This window comes from Artibeus jamaicensis, unplaced genomic scaffold, assembly GCF_021234435.1.
Source record: "Artibeus jamaicensis isolate MK-2021 breed Jamaican fruit bat unplaced genomic scaffold, CSHL_Jam_final contig_241, whole genome shotgun sequence".
NCBI lineage: Eukaryota > Metazoa > Chordata > Mammalia > Chiroptera > Phyllostomidae > Artibeus > Artibeus jamaicensis.
In genome coordinates this window covers 1,139,296-1,163,313 of record NW_026521509.1, presented here as the reverse complement: position 1 = coordinate 1,163,313, position 24,018 = coordinate 1,139,296, and the positions used below count along the sequence as shown (strand labels likewise).

General features: G+C 35.5%; 1 protein-coding gene across 1 annotated transcript in view; it reads left to right on the top strand.

Annotated features, from left to right (window-relative positions):
• Window positions 1–24,018, top strand: part of PCDH11X (protocadherin 11 X-linked) — a 428,759-nt gene that overhangs the window by 40,032 nt on the left and 364,709 nt on the right. Inside the window, exon 4 of the mRNA XM_053662426.1 lies at window positions 12,523–15,033. Within this exon, the coding sequence (XP_053518401.1) occupies window positions 12,523–15,033 (2,511 nt within the window). The remainder of the gene's footprint in view (window positions 1–12,522; window positions 15,034–24,018) is intronic.

The following is a 24,018-nucleotide window of genomic DNA, read 5'->3' as shown; positions in this document are numbered from 1 at the left end:
AGTGTATTTGCTAAAAATGTGTCTTTACATATTTATATATATATACACTCATATATGTGTCTGTGTATATATGCATGTATACATATATGATCTTATATATTACAAATATACCATTTTAATAAGTGTTATTAAATAATATATTTAAAAGATATTTTATATATTATATGTGGCATATAGTGAACATTATACATAGAGTTACTATATGTATATAATTATCATTTATTATATATGGCAATATTTGACAGACCTATCAGCCAGGAGTAGGAAATTACAGTATCTCTTTAACTGTCACTTTACTGTTTTTTTAGCCTGTTATTTATAAAGCTTCTCTTTTGTATTTCATCTGTAGATAGGGAAGCCAGTATTTTCACAAATAAAAGTATAACTCAAGCACCTGGAACTCAGGATATAGATAGAAACCACAAGGGCCAACTTCTTCCCACGGTTGGAACTCAGGGGAAATTAGTTTGTCACATATGTCTTCATTTTCTGCTTCAGCTTTTCATCTTCCTTCATATATATCATCAATGTTATTGCTATACAAGTTCAGTGACAGGATGTTGATTGGTTCCCCTGTGGCAGGCATGATGCCACTGCAAAGGCTGACAGTTTATGCAGACGGTGTGGAGATCGAGTGTTTCTCAGATTGGAGATTTCATTCAAAGTGATTCCTCATGTTTGCCCATCTCGTAAAGCAGCCTCATTTTTTCCATCGACCTCAGACAAACAGTGCATCTTGGGTAGAGTCTTTTCAGGGGATCAGTGTTGGGGCCCTTGTTTCTTTCTTTTTTTTAATTAAAAAGAATATACATTTGGTCTTTATTTTTAAAATGAAATGAGAAGAAAATATCTTCTCGGTTGATCAAGAGTTTGGACTTATGAAATAAGGTCATAGTTCATTTGTTTTGAAAGCTTGGAGGAGAAAATCCAAATTCTGAAACTATTATCTACCATTAGATTTGTTAATGTTGAATGAAATTGCCAAGAATGAGGCATTGAATAATATATTGTGGAGAAAAAGGGCAAAGATACTTCATTATTCTGAAGGAGTTAATGTTTCTTTGCTGAGTAAAGACTCATGAACTGCCTGCAGGCAGATCCTGCTGTAACAAACATTGTGTTTCATAGTTGCCTGGCGCTGAGAGGCTCACAAGAGATTAAATATAGTGATTTCCTTATTATTTCTCTGAATTCTATGACCTGCTGATTACCACTTTTATGTGTGCGCTAAATAGCAAAGGACATAATGATCAAATGCTAATGACCATTAGGGCCCTGGAAGCTGGGGATTACTATTCAAATGCATCCCAAGTGGCAGGGAGGGGAGATAACAATGGAGAGGTCATTCTCTTCACAAATTGGTGCTATCAAGTGTTACTAAAATTAGAGTGTGACAGTAATAATATTAAGTAACTTTTGGCTTCATAGCTATTATCAGAGTCCTGGTTAATATTCCTAGTCCACTAATGCCTTTCATTAAATATTATTAATAGTCCCACATGGGACACATATACATAGTACATTTCAGATAGCTCCATTTCAGAATTGACAAAATGTGGTCCAAGGCTGATTTATTTACTCATATCCTGCCCTTGGACCTGGTAATGCTAACTAACTAAGAAATGCTGCTAAATTTTATGTAATTTATTATTAGGTACAGACTTATCTGTTGTTGTTCAATTGCTCACTGTGTCCAAGTCAAAGGCAATATGGAGCTTAATTTTGTGCCTGCCAAATGCTATGACTTAAAACTCAATAGAAATTGCATTATTTATACAAGACAAAATGATTGGATATAGCTCTCTTTAATGAAAACGTGAGGATTCGTTATACAAATCTACTTGGCTTCCATAATTCTGATTGCTACAAATAATCTCAGATAATAAATGTTCCAGTGTGGGTAGTTTACTTGGTGTAGATTATTCTTTGTGTCTACACCACTTTATATTGACTATGGTGGCACCCTCTTAATGAACTAAAGTATGATATTTCATTGATCTGAGACCAAAACCAAACTGATGGATTGGAAATGGTTTCTATCAGACATGAAAACTTCTGGTTCAGAAGTGATGATAAAACCAATAAGATCATTTTGGTGAAACCTTTCTCATTTTGTTTTCATTCATCTATGAAATAATTCATGAAGCTATATGCTTTATACTTTTATGTGAATTCGGATCATTTTTGAAGAAATTTTTTAGTAAAAAACATGAAATGCCCATGAAAAGAAGTTTTCAGTTGAAAGTAAAATACTAAAGAAATTGTATTCTCCAGTTGCATTTATCAGTTTACAGCCTTGTTCCTAAATAAATTAAAAAGTGCAAATAATTAAATATTATAATAGCATAGTAGATCAAATAAATTGCTGTGATCACAAATTAAATTTCAGTTTCCGAATGTAGGCAGAGGTTACCAGATAAAGGAAAATATTAAGTTGAATTTAATTATAAAACAAAGCTAAATTTTTCTAACTATTTCTGAAATGTTCTTTATGCATTGGGGTTTCTTTGTTTGCAGAAATTATTACATCACCATGAGTCTCATCCTACAAAAATATGATAATGTGTTTTTCCCCATAAAATGTTAAATATTTATTACTAGAAAGCTCAGTGCATCAAAATAGAATATCAGGTGTTTTTTAGAAACTAAAACAATAAAACCCATCCATCCATATGTTTTTCATTTGCTTTTTTTTTGATACATTGAAAGAATGTTTGATGGTATTATATTTTAATTGCTACATGTGGATGTCTCTGTACTTTTAGGTAAACAAAGAAAAGTAGTACAAAGTTATATAGTAAGAAATACAAATACAAGACATTTTGAAAAAGTAATTTTACATGTCTTGGTAAACAAGGAGTTTTAAAAGTTGAATAATATAAAATGAAGCTTTGGATTATGTTAACTAAATTACATTTGTCCTTGGGATCTGATTTAATCAGGAATTTTATTCTCACCCTCTAGCCTATTTTGAATATATACATTCACTATTTTAAGCTTCTCCAATAGAATAAAGTAAAATTCTAAAGAATGGAAAACGGTTTCACTAAATATTGTCTTAGTTATAATAATAACTGATTACTAATATGTTAGTCTAGTTATCTAAATTAAACATATACTTAATGAGTGCCCAATATGCAAAGTCTTGAGGGATGAAAATATGTTTGAAAAATAGTTACTGTCTCCAAGGAGCTTAATAACAGTCATTATAGAGAGCACATTTTTTACACTAAAGATAGGAAGGCAGGAAGTATTTATTATGTTAAATTTTCTCTTGCATTGGTCATTCTACCATTAAAAACACGGGGAGTTTTGTTTCCATTTCTTCAGAAGAATTAAAATGTCCAAATCTCATAGATTTTTATCAAGCAACTTCATTAATTTTTATTAATTTATATATAGTTTTTGCTAGGTCTGCAATTATGCCATTAATACTCTTTCACCAAGATTTATCTGCAAAACTATTTGGAGACCAACACTACAGCCTTTTGACAAAAGTGGTAATTCCCGCACTAGAGGTGGTGATATCTTAATTTCAAACTTGCTATCTATGCTTCCAATTCCTCTGCAGTATAATGGACAAAATCAAAAGTATCCTTTTCTGTCAGTAGAAATATAAGACCATAAAATAAGAAAAAATGCAATTTGCCAAGTGCCTCATAGAAAAGTATTCTATAAACAATAGTTACTAATTCAGCTCTATAGTTTAAGATTAATTATAGTGTTCCCCAATTTCTCTAAAATTAAGCTGTATACCCTCTCAAAAGCTTATTTTACAACCTAACCCCCTTTTCATACATATTTTACATGTATATATATAGAAAAATCTGACAGCATTATACACTTCCTCAATCAGTGCCACTGGCTCCACATTCATTTTGGACCAAGTTCAATTTAAAAGCAAACAAACTTCCATTTGCTTCCTTCAGCTATGTCTTGGATCAAAGGTCTCCTCCTCTTCATTTGTCTTTGCCTCTTCCTGGCCCTGCATATGACCGAGATACCACTAATGTGAATACTTTCTCATATACAACTTCTACCATCTGGGATTGCTTTATTTATATCTCATTCACATGCCATTTGTTTAAAATACAGTTTCCTCTCTTCTTTTTCAAGCTGAAATCTTTTTCTGTCTCTCTATCTCTTATATGTGAATTATTATTGTCTTTTTTGTAGTGGGCTCTGTAGATAGATAAGCCATAAAAATTTAAACTTTTTAGGCTTTTAATCAGTCTAAATTTAGTGGATTTTCAATGTAAGTGCTTAAGTAGGAGATTTTGTAGGACAAGCCGTTCATGGTGTTTACTTGGTTCGTGATATATTTCTGTTCATGATATATTTTCCTGGTTTATGAGGAGACCGAACTATCCTTTGAGGACAAGAGTTTGTTGAGAAGCATCCATTAAAAATAGCTTGGCCAAGGACAAGGAGAGCTTTGCTTTTAGTAATAAAATTATAATTAACTAAATGGTTAATAGAAAGACTGATGCTCCAAACAATCCAGGGTTATATAAAATGAAAAAAAAATAGATTATAAGTAAATTAAGTGTAGAACTTTATAGATTAGTTTTGGTTGAACATACTATTTTATTTAAGTCACTGATTATATGGATGAATAAGAATTCATATAGCTATCAAAAAGCTGTAAATTATAATTACATTTAGTTACAAACTAAAATATTTATTTAATTCCCTGGTTTTCAACAGCCTTTGATAAATAAGTATAAATTGAAAGCCAGTGACATTGGTTGAGGACTTAAGCACAGTAGCCCCTCCCCGCACCTGCAGTTTCACTTTCTGTGATTTCAGTTACCCTTGATCAACTTTAGCTCATACATATTACATGAAAATTCTAGAAATAAACAATTCCTAAGTTTTAAATTGCACCCCATTCTGAGTAGCATGACATGAATTATCCCTTTGTCTGGTCTGTTCAAGGTTGGTAGCCATTTTGGTTATCTGACTGAACTATGGCAATTTCACAGTGCTTGTGGTTAATCTCTTACTGTGTTTAATTTATAAATTTAACTTTTTCAGAATAGATAGGTATAGGGAAAAACATATACTTAGGGTAACTGTGAGGAAATTGATTCCTGAAGTATCATATCAATGTTTTCACCACACTCTCACCCCTCAACTACAATGTACTGTATTTTTGTTTTCTTATGAATCCAGCTCATCTGTTAGAAGTGGCATTTCATTTGTTGTGCATGTCTTTTCCATTAAAAAGTTAGTGATGAAAATTACATGCTTAAAAATGTAGTCCTCAAATGAAAATATTTTCAGTTAAAATATTTTCTATTTTCAGTAGAAAACATTAAAATCTCTGGGATCAAGTCCAATTGGTAATTTAAACATTTGTCTAGTATTAAATAGTATGTCTATATTATAAGGCAAACTTAGTCTTTACAAGTCTTAGAAACTGCACAGAGAGAGAGGAGAGAGCAAGCAAGCAGCAGATGGAACAAGTGATGAAGAGGATGCCAAATTATTATACATAGTAAAAATGAATGGTTTACTCTTAGGAAGTTAGAATTAATCAAATTTGTCTTGTTTAATTTATATATTGTATACTCGGTCTTTAGGATTTTTCTTTTTTTTTTTCTGAATTTAAACCCTGACTTTCAAAATGAAGTGAAGCATAGACTGAAAAAATAGAAACCTAATGTATGGATTTGTCTTAATATCCATCTGTTCTCATGGATATAACCACTCTGATATTGTCAATTAAATCTTTTTTGTTACAGTTTATAACATTATGAATTTAACTTAACACTTTTAAGACATTTCAATCTGAGCACTCACTCCAAATAATGTAATCAAGTGCTTTCATTATCCCCACAGAGTGAGAGCACAAAATAATGCCCAGGACTCACGGCCATCAAGAAGGCCATATGGATAGGTTGCCTTTGTTTGTGAAGATTTACTTCCATGTGCAGAAGCTTTTTAGTCTGATGTGTTAGTCCTATTTGTTGTTGTTTTCCTTTCTCTTGTTTGAGGGGGTGTTTCCCAAAGATATTACTCAGACTGATGAAAGATAATATACTTACATGTTTTCTTCTAGGAGTTCTATGGTTTTCAGGCCTTATGTTTAAATTTTCAACCCATTCTCAGTTTATTTTTGTGCATGGTATAAGAGAGTGGTCCAGTTTCTCTTCTTTCTTTCTTTCTTTTTTTTGGAGGGGGCATGGATTAGTCCAGTTTTCCTAATACCACTTGTTGAAGGAACTGTCATTACTCCAGTGTATATTTTTACCTCCTTTGTCATAGATTAGTTGACCATGTTAAGTGAGGGTTCATTTCTGGGCTCTATAGTCTATTGATCCATGTGTCTGTTTTCTGCCAGTACCATACTGTTTGGATTACTATGGCCTTGTAATATACTTTCCAACCAGGAGCTTGATACCTATACCTTTGTTCTTTATCAAAATTGCTTTGGCTATTTGAGGTCTTTTGTGGTTCCATATAAATCTTAGGATTATTTGTTCTAGTTCTGAGAGAAGTAACATTGGTATTTTGGTAGGAATTGCTTTGAATCTTTAAATTGGTTTGGGTCTTATGATCATTTTAACAATATTAATTCTTTCTATCCGTGAGCATGGTATACCCTTCCATTTATTTATGTCTTCTTCAATTTCTCTCTTCAATGTCTTATAGTTTTCAGAGTAAATATTTTTACTTTCTTGGCTAAATTTTATTCATAGTTATTTTATTCTTTTGAATGTAATTATGAATGGGGTTGTTTGCTTCATTTGTCCATCTGATTGTTTCTTTTAGTGTACATGAATATAAAAAATTTCTGTGTAGTTAGTTTATGTCCTGCTACTTTATGGAATTTTTTATTCTGTTAACTTTTGGTGTATTGTTTAGGGTTTTCTATATATAGTATTATGTCATCTGAAAATAGTGGCAGTTTTAATAGTATCTTTTCTATTTAGATGCTTTTTCCTTTTTTCCTTTTTTTTCTTGTCTGATTGCTGTGGCTAGGACTTCCAGTACTAATTATGTTGAATAATAATGGTGAAAGAGGGCAATCTTGCCTTATTTCTGATTTGAGATAAAAAGCTTTCAGCTTTGCACCACTGAGTATGATGTTAGTTGTGGGCTTGTCATATACAGCCTTTATCAACTAGAAGTAAGATTCTTCTGTGCCCAATTTGTTGAGAGGTTTTCTTTTAATCAAAAATGAGTGTTGGCTTTTGTCAAATGCTTTTTCTGCATCCATTGAGATGATTCCACAATTTTTCATTTTTGCTCTAGTTTATATGATAAAAATGTAATAGATAGTGTTTATCATATAGCATCCAAAAAATCCTGAAGTAAGTCAGGACTATACTTGAAGACAGAATTTAGTCTAAAATTGTTGGCATTCTGGTGAAACTTCTTGAGTGCCTACTCTCTCGTCCAAGAGGAAAAACAAACTATTCTAATGTTAAAATCTGATAAAATAGAGGGAAAAACAATTAAAAATTGTTGTTCTAGGGATCCATGCTAAGAAAAGAAGAAATACTCTGTGACACAAATATCACCCTTCTACTAAATAGGACTTGCTAAGTCATAATACATAAAATAAACAATGTGTGATATATTAAACCCTGTGCATGGCTCTGCCAAAATTAACATCGCTGATATTAATATTTAAATGTAAGTTCATTTTTTTTCAAAAAAGTTAGTGTCTTCCAGACACATGACTCTTCTTTACCTTGTATAACTTCAAATTAAGGAGAGACTTAGTAACTTCAAGGTTATTGTCTAATATGTGACTGACAACTCAGGTCATTTTTTTAATGGTATCTCCCTTTGACAATGTTGCAAATTAATGCTGAAATAAATGTTTTAGAAATAGTTTATAGAATCTAAATGATACCATGATATTGAATATTTAAGAAAAGTGGCTATTTTCTTCAACAAAAGAACTTTTTAATGGAATGAAAGTAATTTATTATAGTACCCATTATATTTTTTAATTTTTATTTATTTATTTTTAGACAGAGGGGAAGGGAGGGAGAAAAAAGGGGAGAGAAACATCAATGTGTGGTTGTCTCTCACATGGCCCCTACCAGGGACCTGGCCCACAACCCAGGCATGTGCCCTGACTGGGAATCGAACAAGCAACCCTTTGGTTCGCAGGCCGGCACTCAGTCCACTGAGCCACACCAGTCAGGGCTAAATACTTTTTCTTACCATTTTCTTTCTAAAATACTCATATCTCTGGGTCTTATCCATTTGAAACTGTGCTCCTGCATTTCTCCGGGCAAAAAATGCATCAGTAAAGGTCAGAACAAAATTAAAAAGAAATAAGGGTGGTTCTTGATCAGTCTGGCAGTGGTAAAGCTCAGAAATAATTTTTTTGCCTTTTTCTCCTTCTACAGAAGAAACAGCTTTTATTTCATCAGTTTTAAAATCCAGTCTCTTTGGAACTATTTTTAGTTCTTCCTGGCACTCTATGCATTTTCTGGGCAGTGGTACCAGATTTATGGCTCTGTTATTTATTACCTTCCAGTAAGCAACAAACTGATGCCTTGCACACGCACATGTCAACAATATTACAGCATGGCAAGATGGGTCGGTTCATTCTTTCCCAGAACAATAAGCAAAGATACTGCTTTTAATTTGGCCATGCATATGTTTTATTCATATGCAACAGCAACTTTCCTTCTTTGGTTTTACAAATCCCTACCCCCAAAAATTAAAGTCTCAGATGAGCTTAACATTTTGCTTATTTCAGCAGTTTTTGTCCTGGGTTTGCAAACTCAAAGCTTATTTCAGAAGTGTGGAAGAAATATCATTCACCAATGAAATTAAGCCCTTTGCATTCAATGAGGTTATTAAAAAGTGCATAAATTTCTCTTAATCTGAACTGCAGTTGGCAATTTTGTGTACTTAATAGCAATGTCTTTTAAGATGTCTCGGGAAAGGATAAAACAATAAAAGATAAAATAAAACAAAACACCAAAGCCAACATTGCAGCATGTTTCTATTCCTACACAGACTGAGAACTAAAACCCTTTCTCCTTTTGTGTTTTGGAATAGGAACTATCCTTTTTAATTCCGACACTTTTCATCTAAGAGATGCTCATTGAATGCATTTGCTGTATATGTAGAGACTATAAATGTGAAAAAAACTTGATGGTGTGTTACAGCGTAGTTCCCATGCATCAGAGTATGAAGGATTCGTGAATTAATTTACCCAGTCGCACACACACAGGAGTGATACCCAGGCCACTCAGCAGAGGATGACGGTACGGGAGAGCTATCTGAGGATTTTCTTAGGTCAAGCTTGTCTTTCTAAACAAGGGGCAGTCACGTTAAGTCGATTTGGAATTGAGGGTACTGCCAGTCAATGAGCAGTGCCTAGGGCATGTCTATGCTAAGTGAGCAAGGTGATGAATTAAGGAAAAATGTCAGTACACCTTAATTTCCTCTTTCCAGCTTCTTCTGTGTCCTCATGTCATGGTGTAAGCTATGGGAAAGGGCTTCAGTTTGTTTTATTGCATGTGTGGACATGAGTGTCGGATGGGCTAATTGCTGTGGACTACTCATTCAGTAAAAAAGGTAGTTAGCTCCTGTGGCCACTAACTACACTTTGGCATCAAAGTTCGATATCTAATCAAACTTTATGGAAAATTATTTCTCTCTTACATGTGGGCAGTTCCTCCACAAATTTGTTGGACAATGTGAATTTTTCAGTATGTCAACCAGCACTTACCTGACTGAACAGAATTGTTTATTCAGTTAAAAATGTGTTTATTGGGGTGGTTGGTTCCCCACCCATTGCTTGTGAAGGAGCACCCTTCTGTGAGCCTTGTGAGCCCTCCTGTGGGCTGATGGAAGACACAGAACTGCCCATCACACAGGGCCACAGATGGTGGGGATTTTAGAGCATCCTGGGCATTTGTCCTGAGGGAAGCAGGACCTGGGGCTCTGCACTGGGTGCCTCTTGTGTTTCCTCTTCTCCTCTTCTGGAGAGAAATGTCAAGAGCCTTAGCCAGAGGCCTACTGGAATCAGGAGGTTGTCACCACTGCAAATGATAAACTTAGCTTTTTGTTAAACAAGAATATGACATCTTAGAAAAATACAGTTTAGTAGAGCATTGTGTAATCATGGAGCCAGTACCAACATGTAGCTGTGAGAAATTTAAATGTGGCTAGTGAGACCCAGGAACTGTTTTTAGATTTTAGCTAATTTTAGTCAGTTAAAATTTAAATTTAAATACTTGTAGCTAATTGCTATTGCATTGCACAGAAGACTCATAGAAAACACAAGAGCTACAGGCACATTATCCATGATCTGACTAGTATATCTTAATACCACCATGAAAATGTAAAAAAAAAATCAATTTTTTAACATTACTGCCATTTCACAGAAAATAAGTAAAAGGCAGTAAATATACTGTTCTTGGATTTTTCAACTGACATAAACTTGCCTTCATTTGCTGGGGAAACCAAAGGCAAATTCAAAATTCAGGCAAATGTTCAAGACTGAAAAATTCGGACAACTGTGATAGAATAAATAAGAATTAAAAACAAGACTGAAATCTAAATATACCAAAACAAAACACACAAACATAAATACATAAAATTAAAACATGAAACAAGATGTGGTATAGTCATAATTTATACAACTGGGTTTAAAAATCCAGAACTTAAAAGAATTTTCTTATTGTCTTTATACTATATTATATCTGCTAGTTTCCCCTTATATAACCTCTGAAAATACTTCATAATCTCCCTTTATAGCTCTTATTAAAAATGTAATTATTCTCTTACTATAAATGGGTTAATATCAATGTCATTATTAAGTACTTAGATTGGTATTGATTTCCTCTCAGCTGGGATTTCATTTCCATCCCATGACTAACATGTGTCTGTACCGCACCATACCCCAGTGTCTAGAAATATGCTGTGACCATTAGCCACTCAATATTGGCATGCCAAGAAGGAACCTGGATTTTTCTGGTGTAATTTATGAACTATTTTTGTACCCATAAATGAGATATTCTAGATTTATATCTTCTAAAAGCACTCTGAAATATCATTATAAGAGTAACATTATCATTAATCGCAAGTTTATTTATGTCAAATTATAATAGTAAATACTGTCTTTATATTTAATATATTTGTTACAAAATTCTTTAAAACTACACAGCTGAAGGATAGGTTGCAGTTTGCTGGTTTTCACACTTGTCAGTAGATATGACATAGCACACATTTCCATTGCTATATACTTTATTTAAAAAAGATAGTTTTTATTGGCTTATGGAAATAAAATATTAAAAGATGTTCATTTTAGCTGTGTAGAATAAAAACAAGATAACAAATACACATGGGTTATTTCATATGATCTCACTTTAGTCAGCTAGCGAGATCATTGTTTATCTGCACATGCCTTGTCTTACTGCAGTTCAGAGAGGGTACTTTTTAGATTTTTTATTTTATTTTGACAGATTGGACATTCTCAACGTTAAGATATTTGAATATTTAAAAGGCTTGTGAAGAATATGAGACCCTCTGTGTACTGATGAGCAGTAGCACTTAAGAGAGTCCATGTTGATGAAGTATTTTATGATTTTATAATGATTGAACCTCCTTGGATAGTTCAACCGCCAGAGACATTTCTGTAGAGATTCCCATAATTACAGCACATAGGTATTGTGGACATTTTGGCATGTGGCTTCAATGCATTCTGCTTACTCATTTAAAAAAAACTGAAATGACATGTTTAATCTTCAAGAAAATTTCATTTTACACAACCGTTCTTATAGAAAAAAGAGGAAAATCTTTGTATTTTACATGAGGCTATAGTCTTATCAGAGTTTCGTTTTCTCACTTCAGCAAAAGTTTTATTAGATTTTATTATATTGATTAGATGCAATATATGTACTACTATCTTGGACCAATATTTTACACCTGAGTGTTACTTTGGGGGGTGAAAGGCATCCTATGCAACTGAAATCTATAGTAAAATATTTAATTCATGTGAAAGTAACCATGGTTAATTCCCTTATAACTTCATGCACCGTGTGAAACTTAGTGACAATTCTTTTTAAAAAATTTTATTGTTGTTCAAGTACCATTGTCTCGATTATACCCCTACCACACCCCCTGCCTCACCCCTCCCTTCCACCCTCGAACCTACCTCCTTTGGCTTTGTCCATGTGTCCTTTATACATGTTCCTTGACCGCCCTTCTCCTATTTCCCCCCATTATTCCTTTCTACAAACTTCTTTTTGAAATCTTTAATAGTTTACACAAGTGACTTACATTCATTATCATAAAATGGTACAACCTGAAAAGCTCTCAGAACATTTTCTAGCAAAACTCTTAGTTTTAGCAATGCCTAGAGATATGAAACGACTTGCTTGTGGTCATGATATCGCATTGGAGCTGAGATGGGACTTAGAAGTCAAATCTTCTGACCTCTCTTTCTGGGCTAATCCTCTTTCGTGTGGATTAGAGAAATTGAAAACTGGTCTCCTTACATAGTAATGTAACTTCAGTATTCCATGCTGTATTTTTCAGGGTCGGAGTGTTTTTGGGCTTGGTGTTGGCGTAGCACCTGATGGACAGAAGGTTCCACAACTGGTTGTTCTAAAGCAGTTAGATAGGGAAGAGAAGGATGTGTATATAATGAAACTGAAAGTCGAAGATGGTGGCACTCCTCAAAGATCCAGTACTGCCATTTTGCAAATTAAAATTCTTGATGTAAATGATAACCATCCAGTGTTCTCACAAGATGAGATTGAAGTCAATATACCAGAAAACGCTCCTGTGGGTACTTCAGTGGTGCAGCTCCATGCCACAGATGCCGACATCGGGGAAAATGCTGTAATTCACTTCTATTTCAGCAACCTCCTTCCCAGTCAGGCCAAGAGGCTGTTTGACCTCAACAGCGAGACTGGACTTATCACAATCAAACAGCCACTGGATAGGGAGGAGTCACCAAACCACAAATTACTGGTTTGGGCAGGTGATGGTGGGTTGTCCCCCGCAAGAGCACTGGTGCGAGTCAATGTGATAGACGTCAACGATAACGCCCCATCGATCGATATACGATACATCATCAACCCGGTCAATGGCACTGTGGTTCTTTCAGAGAACGCTCCAGTCTACACCAAAATTGCTCTAATAACTGTGACAGATAAGGATGCTGGCAATAATGGCAGGGTGATATGCTTCATGGATCAGAATCTCCCTTTCCGATTACGGCCAGTATTCACTAACCAGTTCCTCCTGGAGACAAATGGATTTCTCGACTTTGAGTCCACAAAAGAGTATGCCATTAAACTAATGGCCACAGATGCCGGTCAACCTCCTCTGAATCAGTCATCCATGCTCCTTATCAAAGTCAAAGACGAAAATGACAATGCTCCAGTGTTTACCCAGCGTGTCATAACTACTTCCATTCCTGAGAATAACTCTCCTGGCTCCCAGGTGACAAAAGTAACTGCGACAGATGCCGACACCGGGCGTAATGGTGAAATCAGTTACGTGCTAGGTGCTGATGCTCCGCCTGAATTCGACCTGGACTATCGTACGGGCATGCTGACCGCAGTGACAAAACTGGATAGAGAAAAGCAGGAAAAATACTACCTCACGGTTCTGGCAAAAGATAATGGGATTCCACCCTTAATAACTAATGCCACAGTGATAGTGAGAGTTCTGGATCAAAATGACAACATGCCAGTTTTCTCTCATGATGAGTACAATTTCTATGTCCCAGAAAACCTTTCTAGACATGGCACAGTAGGACTAATCAATGTATCTGACCTCGATGATGGTGAAAATTCTGTGGTCACTCTGTCCATTGTAGGTGTGAATGACGAGTTCACCATTGACCCACACACCGGTGTCATTCGACCAAATGTTTCCTTTGATAGAGAAAAACAAGAATCTTATACTTTCTATATAAAGGCTCAGGATGGCGGCAGGGTACCACAGTCTGCAACTGCCAAAGTGACCATAAATGTAGTCGATATCAATGACAATGTACCAGTGTTTGTGGCCCCTTCTTCCAACTACTCCTTTCAGCTGGTCTTACCATCCACGGATCCAGGCACAGTGGTCTTCCCAGTCCGTGCTATTGACAATGACACAGGCATTAATGCTCAGCTTCTTTACACCATCATTGAAGGAAACACAAGAGGCCTGTTCGTAATTAATGAAACGACTGGCGACATCATGATGAAGAACAAATTCGTGCGCACAGACCGCGGTTTACACAGACTGGTAGTCAAAGTGAATGACTTAGGGCAACCCGATGCCCTCTCCAACGTTGTCGTGGTCAATCTGTTTGTGAATGAGTCAGTGACTAATGCCACACTGATTCACGAACTGGTGCGCAAGAAGGCTGAAACACCAGTTGTCCCCAATATTGAGATAGCCGATGCCTCCTCCCCATCCGAAGACTATGTCAAGATTGTGATCGCCACTGCAGTTGCCAGCACAGCTGTTGCCCTCGTTATTGTAATCATTGTCATAGTGCGATGCTACCAGCCAGCACACCTCAAGGCTGCTCAGAAAAACAAGCAGAATTCTGAATGGGTTACGCCAAACCCAGAAAATAGACAGATGATAATGATGAAGAAGAAGAAGAAGCAGAAGAAGAAGAAGAAGAAGCAGCCTCATCCCCCTAAGAACTTGCTGCTTCACTTTGTCAACATTGAGGAAACTAAGTCAGATGATGCTGACGACGATGGACTCAGCGCCACCCTAGACCTTCCCGCTGAGCTGGAAGAGGAAACCATGCGCAAGTACGACTGGAGCACCATGCCCACTACATTCAAGCCCGACAGCCCTGACCTAGCCCGGCATTATAAATCCACCTCACCGCAGCCGGCCTTCCAGATCCAGCCAGAAACGCCCCTGAGCTCCAAGCACCACTTCATCCAGGAGCTGCCTCTTGACAACACCTTCGTGGCTTACGATTCCATCTCCAAGTGCTCCTCCAGCAGCTCTGACCCCTACAGCGTGTCCGAGTGCAGCTTTCCGCTGTCGACCTTCAAGGACGTCGTGTCTGCGCATGCCAGACCAGTAAGTATTCCCGGTTTCTAACTGGGCTTCTCAACTTTATTTCTTTTCTTTTTAAAAATTTATTTATTGGGTTACTTATTTTCAGAGAGAGGGAAGGGAAGGAGAAAGAGAAGGAGAGAAACATCAATGGGTGTTTGCCTCTAGAATGCCCCCTAGGCTTGCAACCTAAGCACTTACCCTCACTGGGACTCAAACAGGCGACCCTTTGGTTCGCAGACCTTCACTCGGTCCACTGAGCCACACCAGCCAGGGTGAAGCTTTATTTCTTTATATTATTTTAAGTGAAAATAGAACCTCATACAATCTTTTAACTCAAGAAGGGATCAAATGATCAGACTCTGCAGAAGTATTTGAATAGATACAGTGAGTGATTCATTGTAAGTTGGGGAGATTATGAGAACAAATAACTCTTGACTGTAGGAAAATTTAGTCAGAACCATGATTATAATAGAGCCAAGATTCTATGAAGATGGCGGTATGACATATTGTGCTAAAGAATACACTGGAAACATCCAGGCCCACACAATGCATGCAGCGTATCATTTTCAGATTAGGTACTCACTCTTAGTCTGGTTCCTAAAACCTACATTCACACAGTGTAATAACAATGGGATTGGAAAAATGAAGTTTCCTTGCTCCCTGGCATTTTCAAGCCAGAGAAGTAAATACATTTAAAATCTCTATTTTAGATATTCAGGTAAGTATTTGCATATTTAGGAAAGGTGTTGAGAGGCCTTCAGGATACATTCTTGACACATAATGACTTGTGGAAAATGAAATATGCTTGCTTTCTCTAATGGGCCTCAGGGAAAATAGGGGCACAAGAATACCCAAGAAATCTGTGTAAAATAATTGAGAATCCAAAATAAATATGAGAAGAGTTTATATGGTATTCTTTATATGTATCACAGGGACAAGAGAAATGAATAAAATAGGTCTGGGAATGTATAAGTACATTAAATGATTTAAATGTAGTTATTTCCTTAATAAAGGCAAGGGATGGAATTTATCTACTTGTTTTTCTCAAAAACATGTGTTATTGTTGTCTGTCTTACTCTTGACCTATCACTGTCAGCGGTGGAGAGCTTTTGAACCATCCAAGGATATACATCATTTAATTACACAATAACATTAATTTTTCTCTCTTAGGCACACAGCAAAGGTAAGATACTACTTAAGATGCGGCTGCTTGTCTGTAACTCTAGGTCCATAGTTTGGTTGTTAAAGATGATGAAATAGAGCCCTTAGTTTCTTTGAAGACTATCGGTAGAAATGTAGAGTGCCACATTTTCCTACTGATTTTCCTACTGGGATGGATCTTCAGTGGGTGACAAATACAAGACATACCTGACATCTCCTCAGGGTGTGTTTCCATTTATATTTAACCTTTCAAAACAGTGCTCCTATTGTCTGATTTTTGTTGCTGTCATTCTGTTGACTGGAAACATTTCTCGACAGGAAAATATCCTCTATGGATAACACTTTATGTGTGTTGTAATAGCACTTTTCCCCTGACTAAATGTGTGACTCCCTTAAAAATGGTTACAGAAGGGGATGTTTGTGAATTACATTTGAATGTCACCATTTTTCATAGATTGGCTCTTGAGATGTATTAAAAGAGTAGATTGTGGTTTCACTTGTTCTGGGAGGCATGGAGACATTCTATGAGGTACATTATTAATTTTACTTGAGTATAACGCAGTAAGCAAGGTATGGAAAAAAGGGAAAAAATTGAAGTCTTTGCCAAATATCCTTTAATTTTTTTATTTATTTTTAAAGTTATTTTAAAGGTTTTATTTATTTATTTATTTATTTATTTATTTATTTATTTATTTATTTATATGTAGAGAGAGGGCAAGGGAGAGAGAAAGAGAGGGAGAGAAACATCAGTGTGTGGTTGCCTCGAGCACTTCCTACTGGGGCCCTGGCTTGCAACCCAGGCACATGCCCTGACTAGGAATTGAACCGGTGACCCTTTGGTTCTCAGGCCATTGTTCAATCCACTGAGCTACACCAGCCAAGGCTCCAAATATCCTCTTTTTATTTTTATTTTTCATATGCTGTAATATTTTAAAAGGCAATAAAATTAATAACTTTTTCCACAATGGCATTTTATTTTATTGAGCTAAGAGATTTTTTTCTAAACACAGGGCAGATAACTTCATGAGATAGGCAAATATGTAAAGTAAATGTTAATGAGAATGTATTTTTTGTTATCATTAAGTTTTTAGTAGCTAAAAGGACTATCTTAGAATCAGTGAGTTGTCAGATGACTTATTCTATGTTTCACATCTTAAGACTATAGGTAAAATTTATATTTTTATGTCTTTGGTTCAAAGTTGTTTCACATTAATGACTATTTTCTGCACATGAATTGGAGAACTTAGGCAGATTAATATGATACTAAAAATAATATGATGCCTTGTATTTGGTACTACATTTACAAAGTTCTTCATCTTATCTATGTAGTCTTTAATTTGTTATTAATGCCTGAAGAGGCTTCTTATATTCACTGATGTTGCAGAATGCTCACAAGATAAGTGAGCACTGAAAAAGTACTAGTGTGTTTAAAAATTCAAATACAGTAGATATCTTCTTTTTAAAGAAATGTCATACAAAACAGGAGAAAATATCAGCCAATAAAATAAAAATTTATTGTTCCTTAATGACATTTTGACAGTGGAATAAAATATTACTGTTAGCGGTTGATTTTAAACTAAGTAAGAAATGTCTTTTCAAAAGCACCATTTAGGATTATATTTACATTTAGTTCAGGACTTATATGAAAGTAAAATTAAAGAAATAAAGGGTTGTATTAGTCTCTAAGATATAAGGGGATTTGTCAGAAATGTCATGTTTTAAAAAGGAAGTCAAATATTTTCTGTAATTTTTATGACACTGGTATTCAGAGAAAATGTGGAACATTTATGAGATAGAAATGCCTCTATTGCATAAAGCCATTTATACCTGGAGGTATGATGCTCCCCTTTGGTACAAATGTTTAGAAGTATTCCAGAAGGCCCTTTATCTATAATGCAGTGGAAATAAGAAACATGAAATTTAAAGATGACTCTACAGTTTGCCTTCAACTAACAAGCTTCAGAGTAAGCAGACACCTTTTGGTTGGTATGACTCTTTTTTTTTTAAGTTAAGCATTTTATTTATTTATTTATTTATTTATTTATTTATTTATTTATTTATTTATCTATTTCTTTATTTTACTGTTAGAGGGGAAGAGAGGGAGAGAAACATCACTGTGTGGTTGCCTCACACACCCCCTACTGGAGACCTGGCCTGCAACCCAGGCATGTGCCCTGACTGGGAATCGAATGGGCAACCCTTTGGTTCGAAGGCCAGCAGTCAATCCACTGAGCCACACCAGCCAGAGCTGGTTGGTAGGACTCTTAGAATCAGTTTTGATCATTGTTTTATAAAAGAGGTACACTTCCCAAACCAAATCTTGCTTACTGCAGAGCTCCCATTAAAATACTATGAATACGGGAGCACGGGGCGGGGTGGGCTGGGATGGGGGAAATAGAAAACTGTACTTGAAAAATAAGTAAATAAAAATTAAAAATACTATGAATACTATACACTTGTAAAATACAAGTGAATAAAAAATTAAACTCGAATTTTTGAGGGCCTTCTATGTACCATACCAGTAACTATCTTAGACATGTACTTGAGGAACTTCATTTCAAAAAAAGAAAAAGAAAAAAGAGAATACTAACAAATTTATGTGGTTGGAGTCAGAGTAGTCTTGCAGTTTCAGAAATGTGGTAAAAAGAATGGCGGAAGGTTTGGGTGGCTATGAAACAATTCGTGGATGTAACCTTGCCTGTGGATATTACTTGTGGGTTTCAGATTATAACGGGAGGCTGAGTTAGCTTGGAAGATAATTAGTGTCCACTACTGTTCAATCCAGCGAGTTGGATTTTGCGCATCTGTGTTTACCAAGCATGTGATCTTGGTAACATGTTATTTTCCTTGTTCTAGACTGATTCCAGGACATCAGCTATTGAAATCTGCAGGGAGTTATAACTTCCTAGGAACAACAGAATTTCATTCCCCTTCCAAAAACTTCTAATGATTTTCGATGTCAAAATTTGGTTAAGATCATTAATTTTGTCATTTGGATTCTCAATCAGAAAGGCCAGTGAAGCAAAAAACACCTTTAAGATGATGCCCCATTGAACCTTACGCTTACAATAGCTGTAATCCAGCAATCAAAATTTTACAATTTGGGGAAGAAACAGTGCAGTATAATGAGTTTTATCATGCTTTGCTCCCTTGGCTTGCTCTGAATGTCCACAGCTGTGATGCGATGCATTGCTGTGTTGGGTGATGTGCAAACTGGCAGTTAATGTATCAATCATGAAACATGGAATTATTGTCCTGTCTCATTGCTGAAGAGTTTAAACATTGTCTCGGGGAGTTTGGAAGTGAAACTGAACTATTCAAGCTATTTTCTGAGAGGCCAGGGCAGAAGTTTCATTAGGACCAAAAATAAACAATGGCAACAACAAAAAACACTAAAGTTAATTTTTTGGAAATATTTATTAATATAGTATTGCTGAGAAAATTATGATTACTCATCACTGTGCTTAAAAGTTAGCTGATTATATATAATCTACTGGGTTTTTGATGCTGATTATAATCATGCTCCATGCTTTAATCATTAAAAATCAGTTTTCTAATCATGCTTTCTTTTTCTATAAATACTGGACAATTTTTAAAAATTTATCTGTCATGAGAGAACATAAAGTTATTTATACTCCAGTGTATTTTGAAAAAACATACTGATATTTCTTGTGTAATGAAACATAACTGCAGTCATATAACAGTAGAAAGAAGGGTTTAGATACTACATTTAAAAAAATTTTATCAATTTTGAAACTACCTAGAAAATATATAAGGTACTAGAGTTATATCTACAGAGAGCTATTTAATTTATTTGGCATTAAATTACTCAAAATATTTCATTGCTTTCAGTAATTTGCCCCTTAAAATTAACTATTTTTTTTACCATATGTCAATTAAATCATTGCCTGGGTAATGCTTTAAATTACATGTAAATTGTATTTTATTGAAGGAAAAATGACGTGTTCAATTTTCTCTGTATTTACCCCTCAACACTGTTTTTATTTTTGAAAACATCAGTTGAGAGCTTTTAATCAGAAAAAACATAAAATTTTTCACTGTGCACTCTTTTGTTTAAAATTATATTGTAAAAATGTTAGTTATAGTACACTTATAATTATAAATGCTGCATAATATTCTATCCATTTATGAATGTTCACTTAACTAACACTGTTATTCCAAGTATTTAACTATTTTTGATACTCTAATAATTGGCATTATTGGTTTTTTTATAGCATTTCTTTTTTTAACTTTTAAAATTTTTGTTCAAGTGACATCCCATTTCTCCTTGACCACTCCCCTCAACCCCAGCCATCCCCACCTCCCACCCCTTCATCCCACCCTCCTTTGGTTTTGTCCATGTGTCCTTAATAGTTGTTCCTGAAAACCCTTTCCCCTATTATCCCCTCCCACCTCCCTTCTGGTTACTATCAGTTTGTACTTGATTTCAATGTCTCTGGTTATGTTTTGCTTGCTTGTTGGTTTTGTTGATTAGGTGAGATCATGTGGTATTTGTCTTTCATGGCCTGTCTTATTTCACTTCACTTAATGCTCTCTAGTTGCATCTATTCTGTTGCAAAGGATAGGAGCTCCCTTTCTTTCTAGTGCATAGTATTCCATTGTGTAAATGTACTGTAGTTTTTTAAATTTTTATTTAGTTATTTTTCAAGTACAGTTTTCCGTTTATTTCTCCCATCCCAGCCCACCCCTCCCGCATGCACCCGACCTCCCTCCCATTTCCACCCCCCTTAATTATTGTCCCTGTGTCCTTTATACTTGTTCCTCTAAATCCCTCCCATTTTTCCCCTTAAATTCCCTCCCCTCTCCCCTCTGGTCACTGTCCCCTTGTTCTCTATTTCAGTGTCTTTGTTTTTTTTTTTCTACTTGCTTGTCTGTTTTGTTGTTTAGCTTCCTGTTAAAGGTGAGATTATATGGTATTTGTCTTTCAACACCTGGCTTATTTCATTCAGCATAATGCTTTCTAGTTCCATCCATGCTGTTGCAAAGGGTAGGAGCTCCTTCTTTCTTTCTGCTGCATAGAATTCCATTCTATGTACCATAGAATATACCATACCATATGTACCGTATGGTGTATATGCACCACAATTTTTTGATCCATTCATTTACTGACGGGCACCTAGGTTGCTTCCAGCTCTTGGCTATTGTAAATTGTGCTGCTATAAACATTGGGGTGCATAGGTTCTTTTGGATTGGTGTTTCAGGGCTCTTAGGATATAATCCCAGCAGTGGAATTGCCAGGTCAAAAGGCATTTACGTTTTTAGTTTTTTGAGGAAATTCCATACTGTTTTCCATGACTGGCTCCTCCAGTCTGCATTCCCACCAACAGTGCACTAGGGTTCCCTTTCTTCACATCCTTGCCAGCACTTGCTGTTTGTTGATTTGTTTATGATGGCCATTCTGACCCATCTGAAGTGGTATCTCATTATGGTTTTAATTTGCATGTCTCTAATGGCTAGTGATGCTGAGCATCTTTTCATATGTCTCTGGGCCCTCTGTATATCCTCCTTCACGAAGTCTCTGTTCAGGTACTTTGCCCATTTTTTGATTGGATTGTTTGTCTTCCCGGTGTTGAGTCATGTGAGTTCTTTATATATTTTGGAGATCAAACCCTTGTCTGAGGTATCATCGAAAAATATCTTTTCCCATACGCTTGGTTCCCTTTTCATTTCAATGGTGTTTTCTTTAGCTGTGCAGAAGTTTTTTATTTTGATGAGGTCCCATTTGTTCATTCTTTCCTTTATGTCCCTTGCTCTAGGGGACATATCAGTGAAAATATTGCTGCGTGAAATATCTGAGATTTTCCTGCCTATGTTATCCTCTAGGACTTCAATGGTGTCAAGATTTATATTTAAATCTTTTATCCACCTTGAATTTATTTTTGTGTATGGTGTAAGTTGGTGCTCAAGTTTCCTTTTTTGCATATAGCTATATGCAAGATGGGTCCAGTTCTCCCAACACCATTTGTTCAAGAGGCTATCTTTGCTTCATTTTTTTTGTTGCTGCCCACTTTGTCAAATATTAATTGACCATAGAGACTTGGGTTTATTTCTGGGCTCTCTATTCTGTTCCATTGGTCCGTGTGTCTGTTCTTATGCCAGTACCAGGCTGTTTTGATTACAGTGGCCTTGTAATACAGTTTGATATCAGGTATTGTGATCCCTCCTACTTTGTTCTTCTTTCTCGAAATTGCTGAGGGTATTTGGGGTCATTTATGGTTCCATATAAATTTTGAAGTGTTTGTTCTATATTTGTGAAATAGTACATTGGTATTTTAATAGGGATTGCATTGAATCTATAAATTGCTTTGGGTAGTATGGACTTTTTGATGATATTAATTCTTCCAATCCATGAACATGGTATACGTTTCCATTTATTTGTGTCTTCCTTAATTTCTTTCTTCAGTGCTGTGTAGTTTTCTGAGTACAGGTATTTTACTTCCTTGGTTAGGTTTATTCCTAAGTACTTTATTTTCCTTGTTGCTATATCAAATGAGATTTTTTTCCTGATTACTATTTCTGATAATTTATTGTTGGTATAAAAAATGCTTTTGATTTCTGAATATTGACTTTGTATCCTGCTGTTTTGCCAAATTCACTTACTAGGTCGAGTAGTGATTTTTTGGAGTCTATAGGATTTTGCATGTACACTATCATGCCATCTACAAACAATGGCAGTTTTGCTTCCTCTTTTCCGATTTGAATGCCTTTTATTTCTTTTTTTGTCTGATTGATGCAGCTAGGACTTCTAATTCCATGTTGAATAGAAGTGAAATTGGACATCCTTGTCTTGTTTCTGATCTTAGTGGGAAAGCTTTTAGTTTTCCCCAATGCGTATAATAATGGATGTAGGTTTCTCACATATGGCCTTTATTATGTTGAGGAATGCTCCCTCTATTCCCACTTTGCTGAGTGTTTTTATCATTAATGGGTGCTGTACCTTATGAAATGCTTTATCTGCATCTATTGATATGATCACATGATTTTTGTCTTTCCTTTTGTTTATGTGATATATTACATTTATTGATTTGCAAATACTGTGCCATCCCTGGAATGAATCCCACTTGGTCATGGTGTATGATCTTTTTAATGTATTGCTGGACATGATTTGCCAAAATTTTGTTGAAGATTTTAGAGTCTATGTTCATCAGCGATATTGGCCTGTAGTTTTCTTTCTTTGTTGTATCTTTATCTGGTTTGGGGATTAGGATGATGCTGGCCTCATAATAAGAGTTTGAGAGTCTACTGTCTTCTTGGATTTCTTGAAAGAATCTGTAAAGGATAGGATAGGGGTTAGCTCTTCCTTAAATGTTTTGTAAAATTCTGCTGTGAAACCATCAGGTCCAGGGCTTTTTTGTGCTTGGAGTTTTTTTATTATTGCATTGATTGCATCACCTGTTATTGGTCTGGCCAGGCTTTATTCTTCTTCTTTACTAAGTTTTGGAAGATTATATTTTTCTAGAAATTTGTTCATTTCATCTAGATTTTCAAATTTCTTGGCATATAGACCTTCATAGTAATTTCTTGCAGTCTTTTGTATTTCTGTGGTGTCAGTTGTAATCTCTCCACTTTCATTTCTGATTGTGTTTATTTGGGTTTTCTCTCTCTTTTTTCTTTTTTTCCTATTTTTTAAAGATTTTATTTATTTATTTTTAGAGGGGAATGGAAGGAGAGAGGGAGAGAAATATCAATGTATGGTCACCTCTCATGTGTCCCGTGCTGGGAACTGGCCTGCAACCCAGGCATGTGCCCTGACTGGGAATCAAACTGCGATCCTTTGGTTCGCAGGCCCATGCTCAATCCACTGAGCTATGCCAGCCAGAGCTT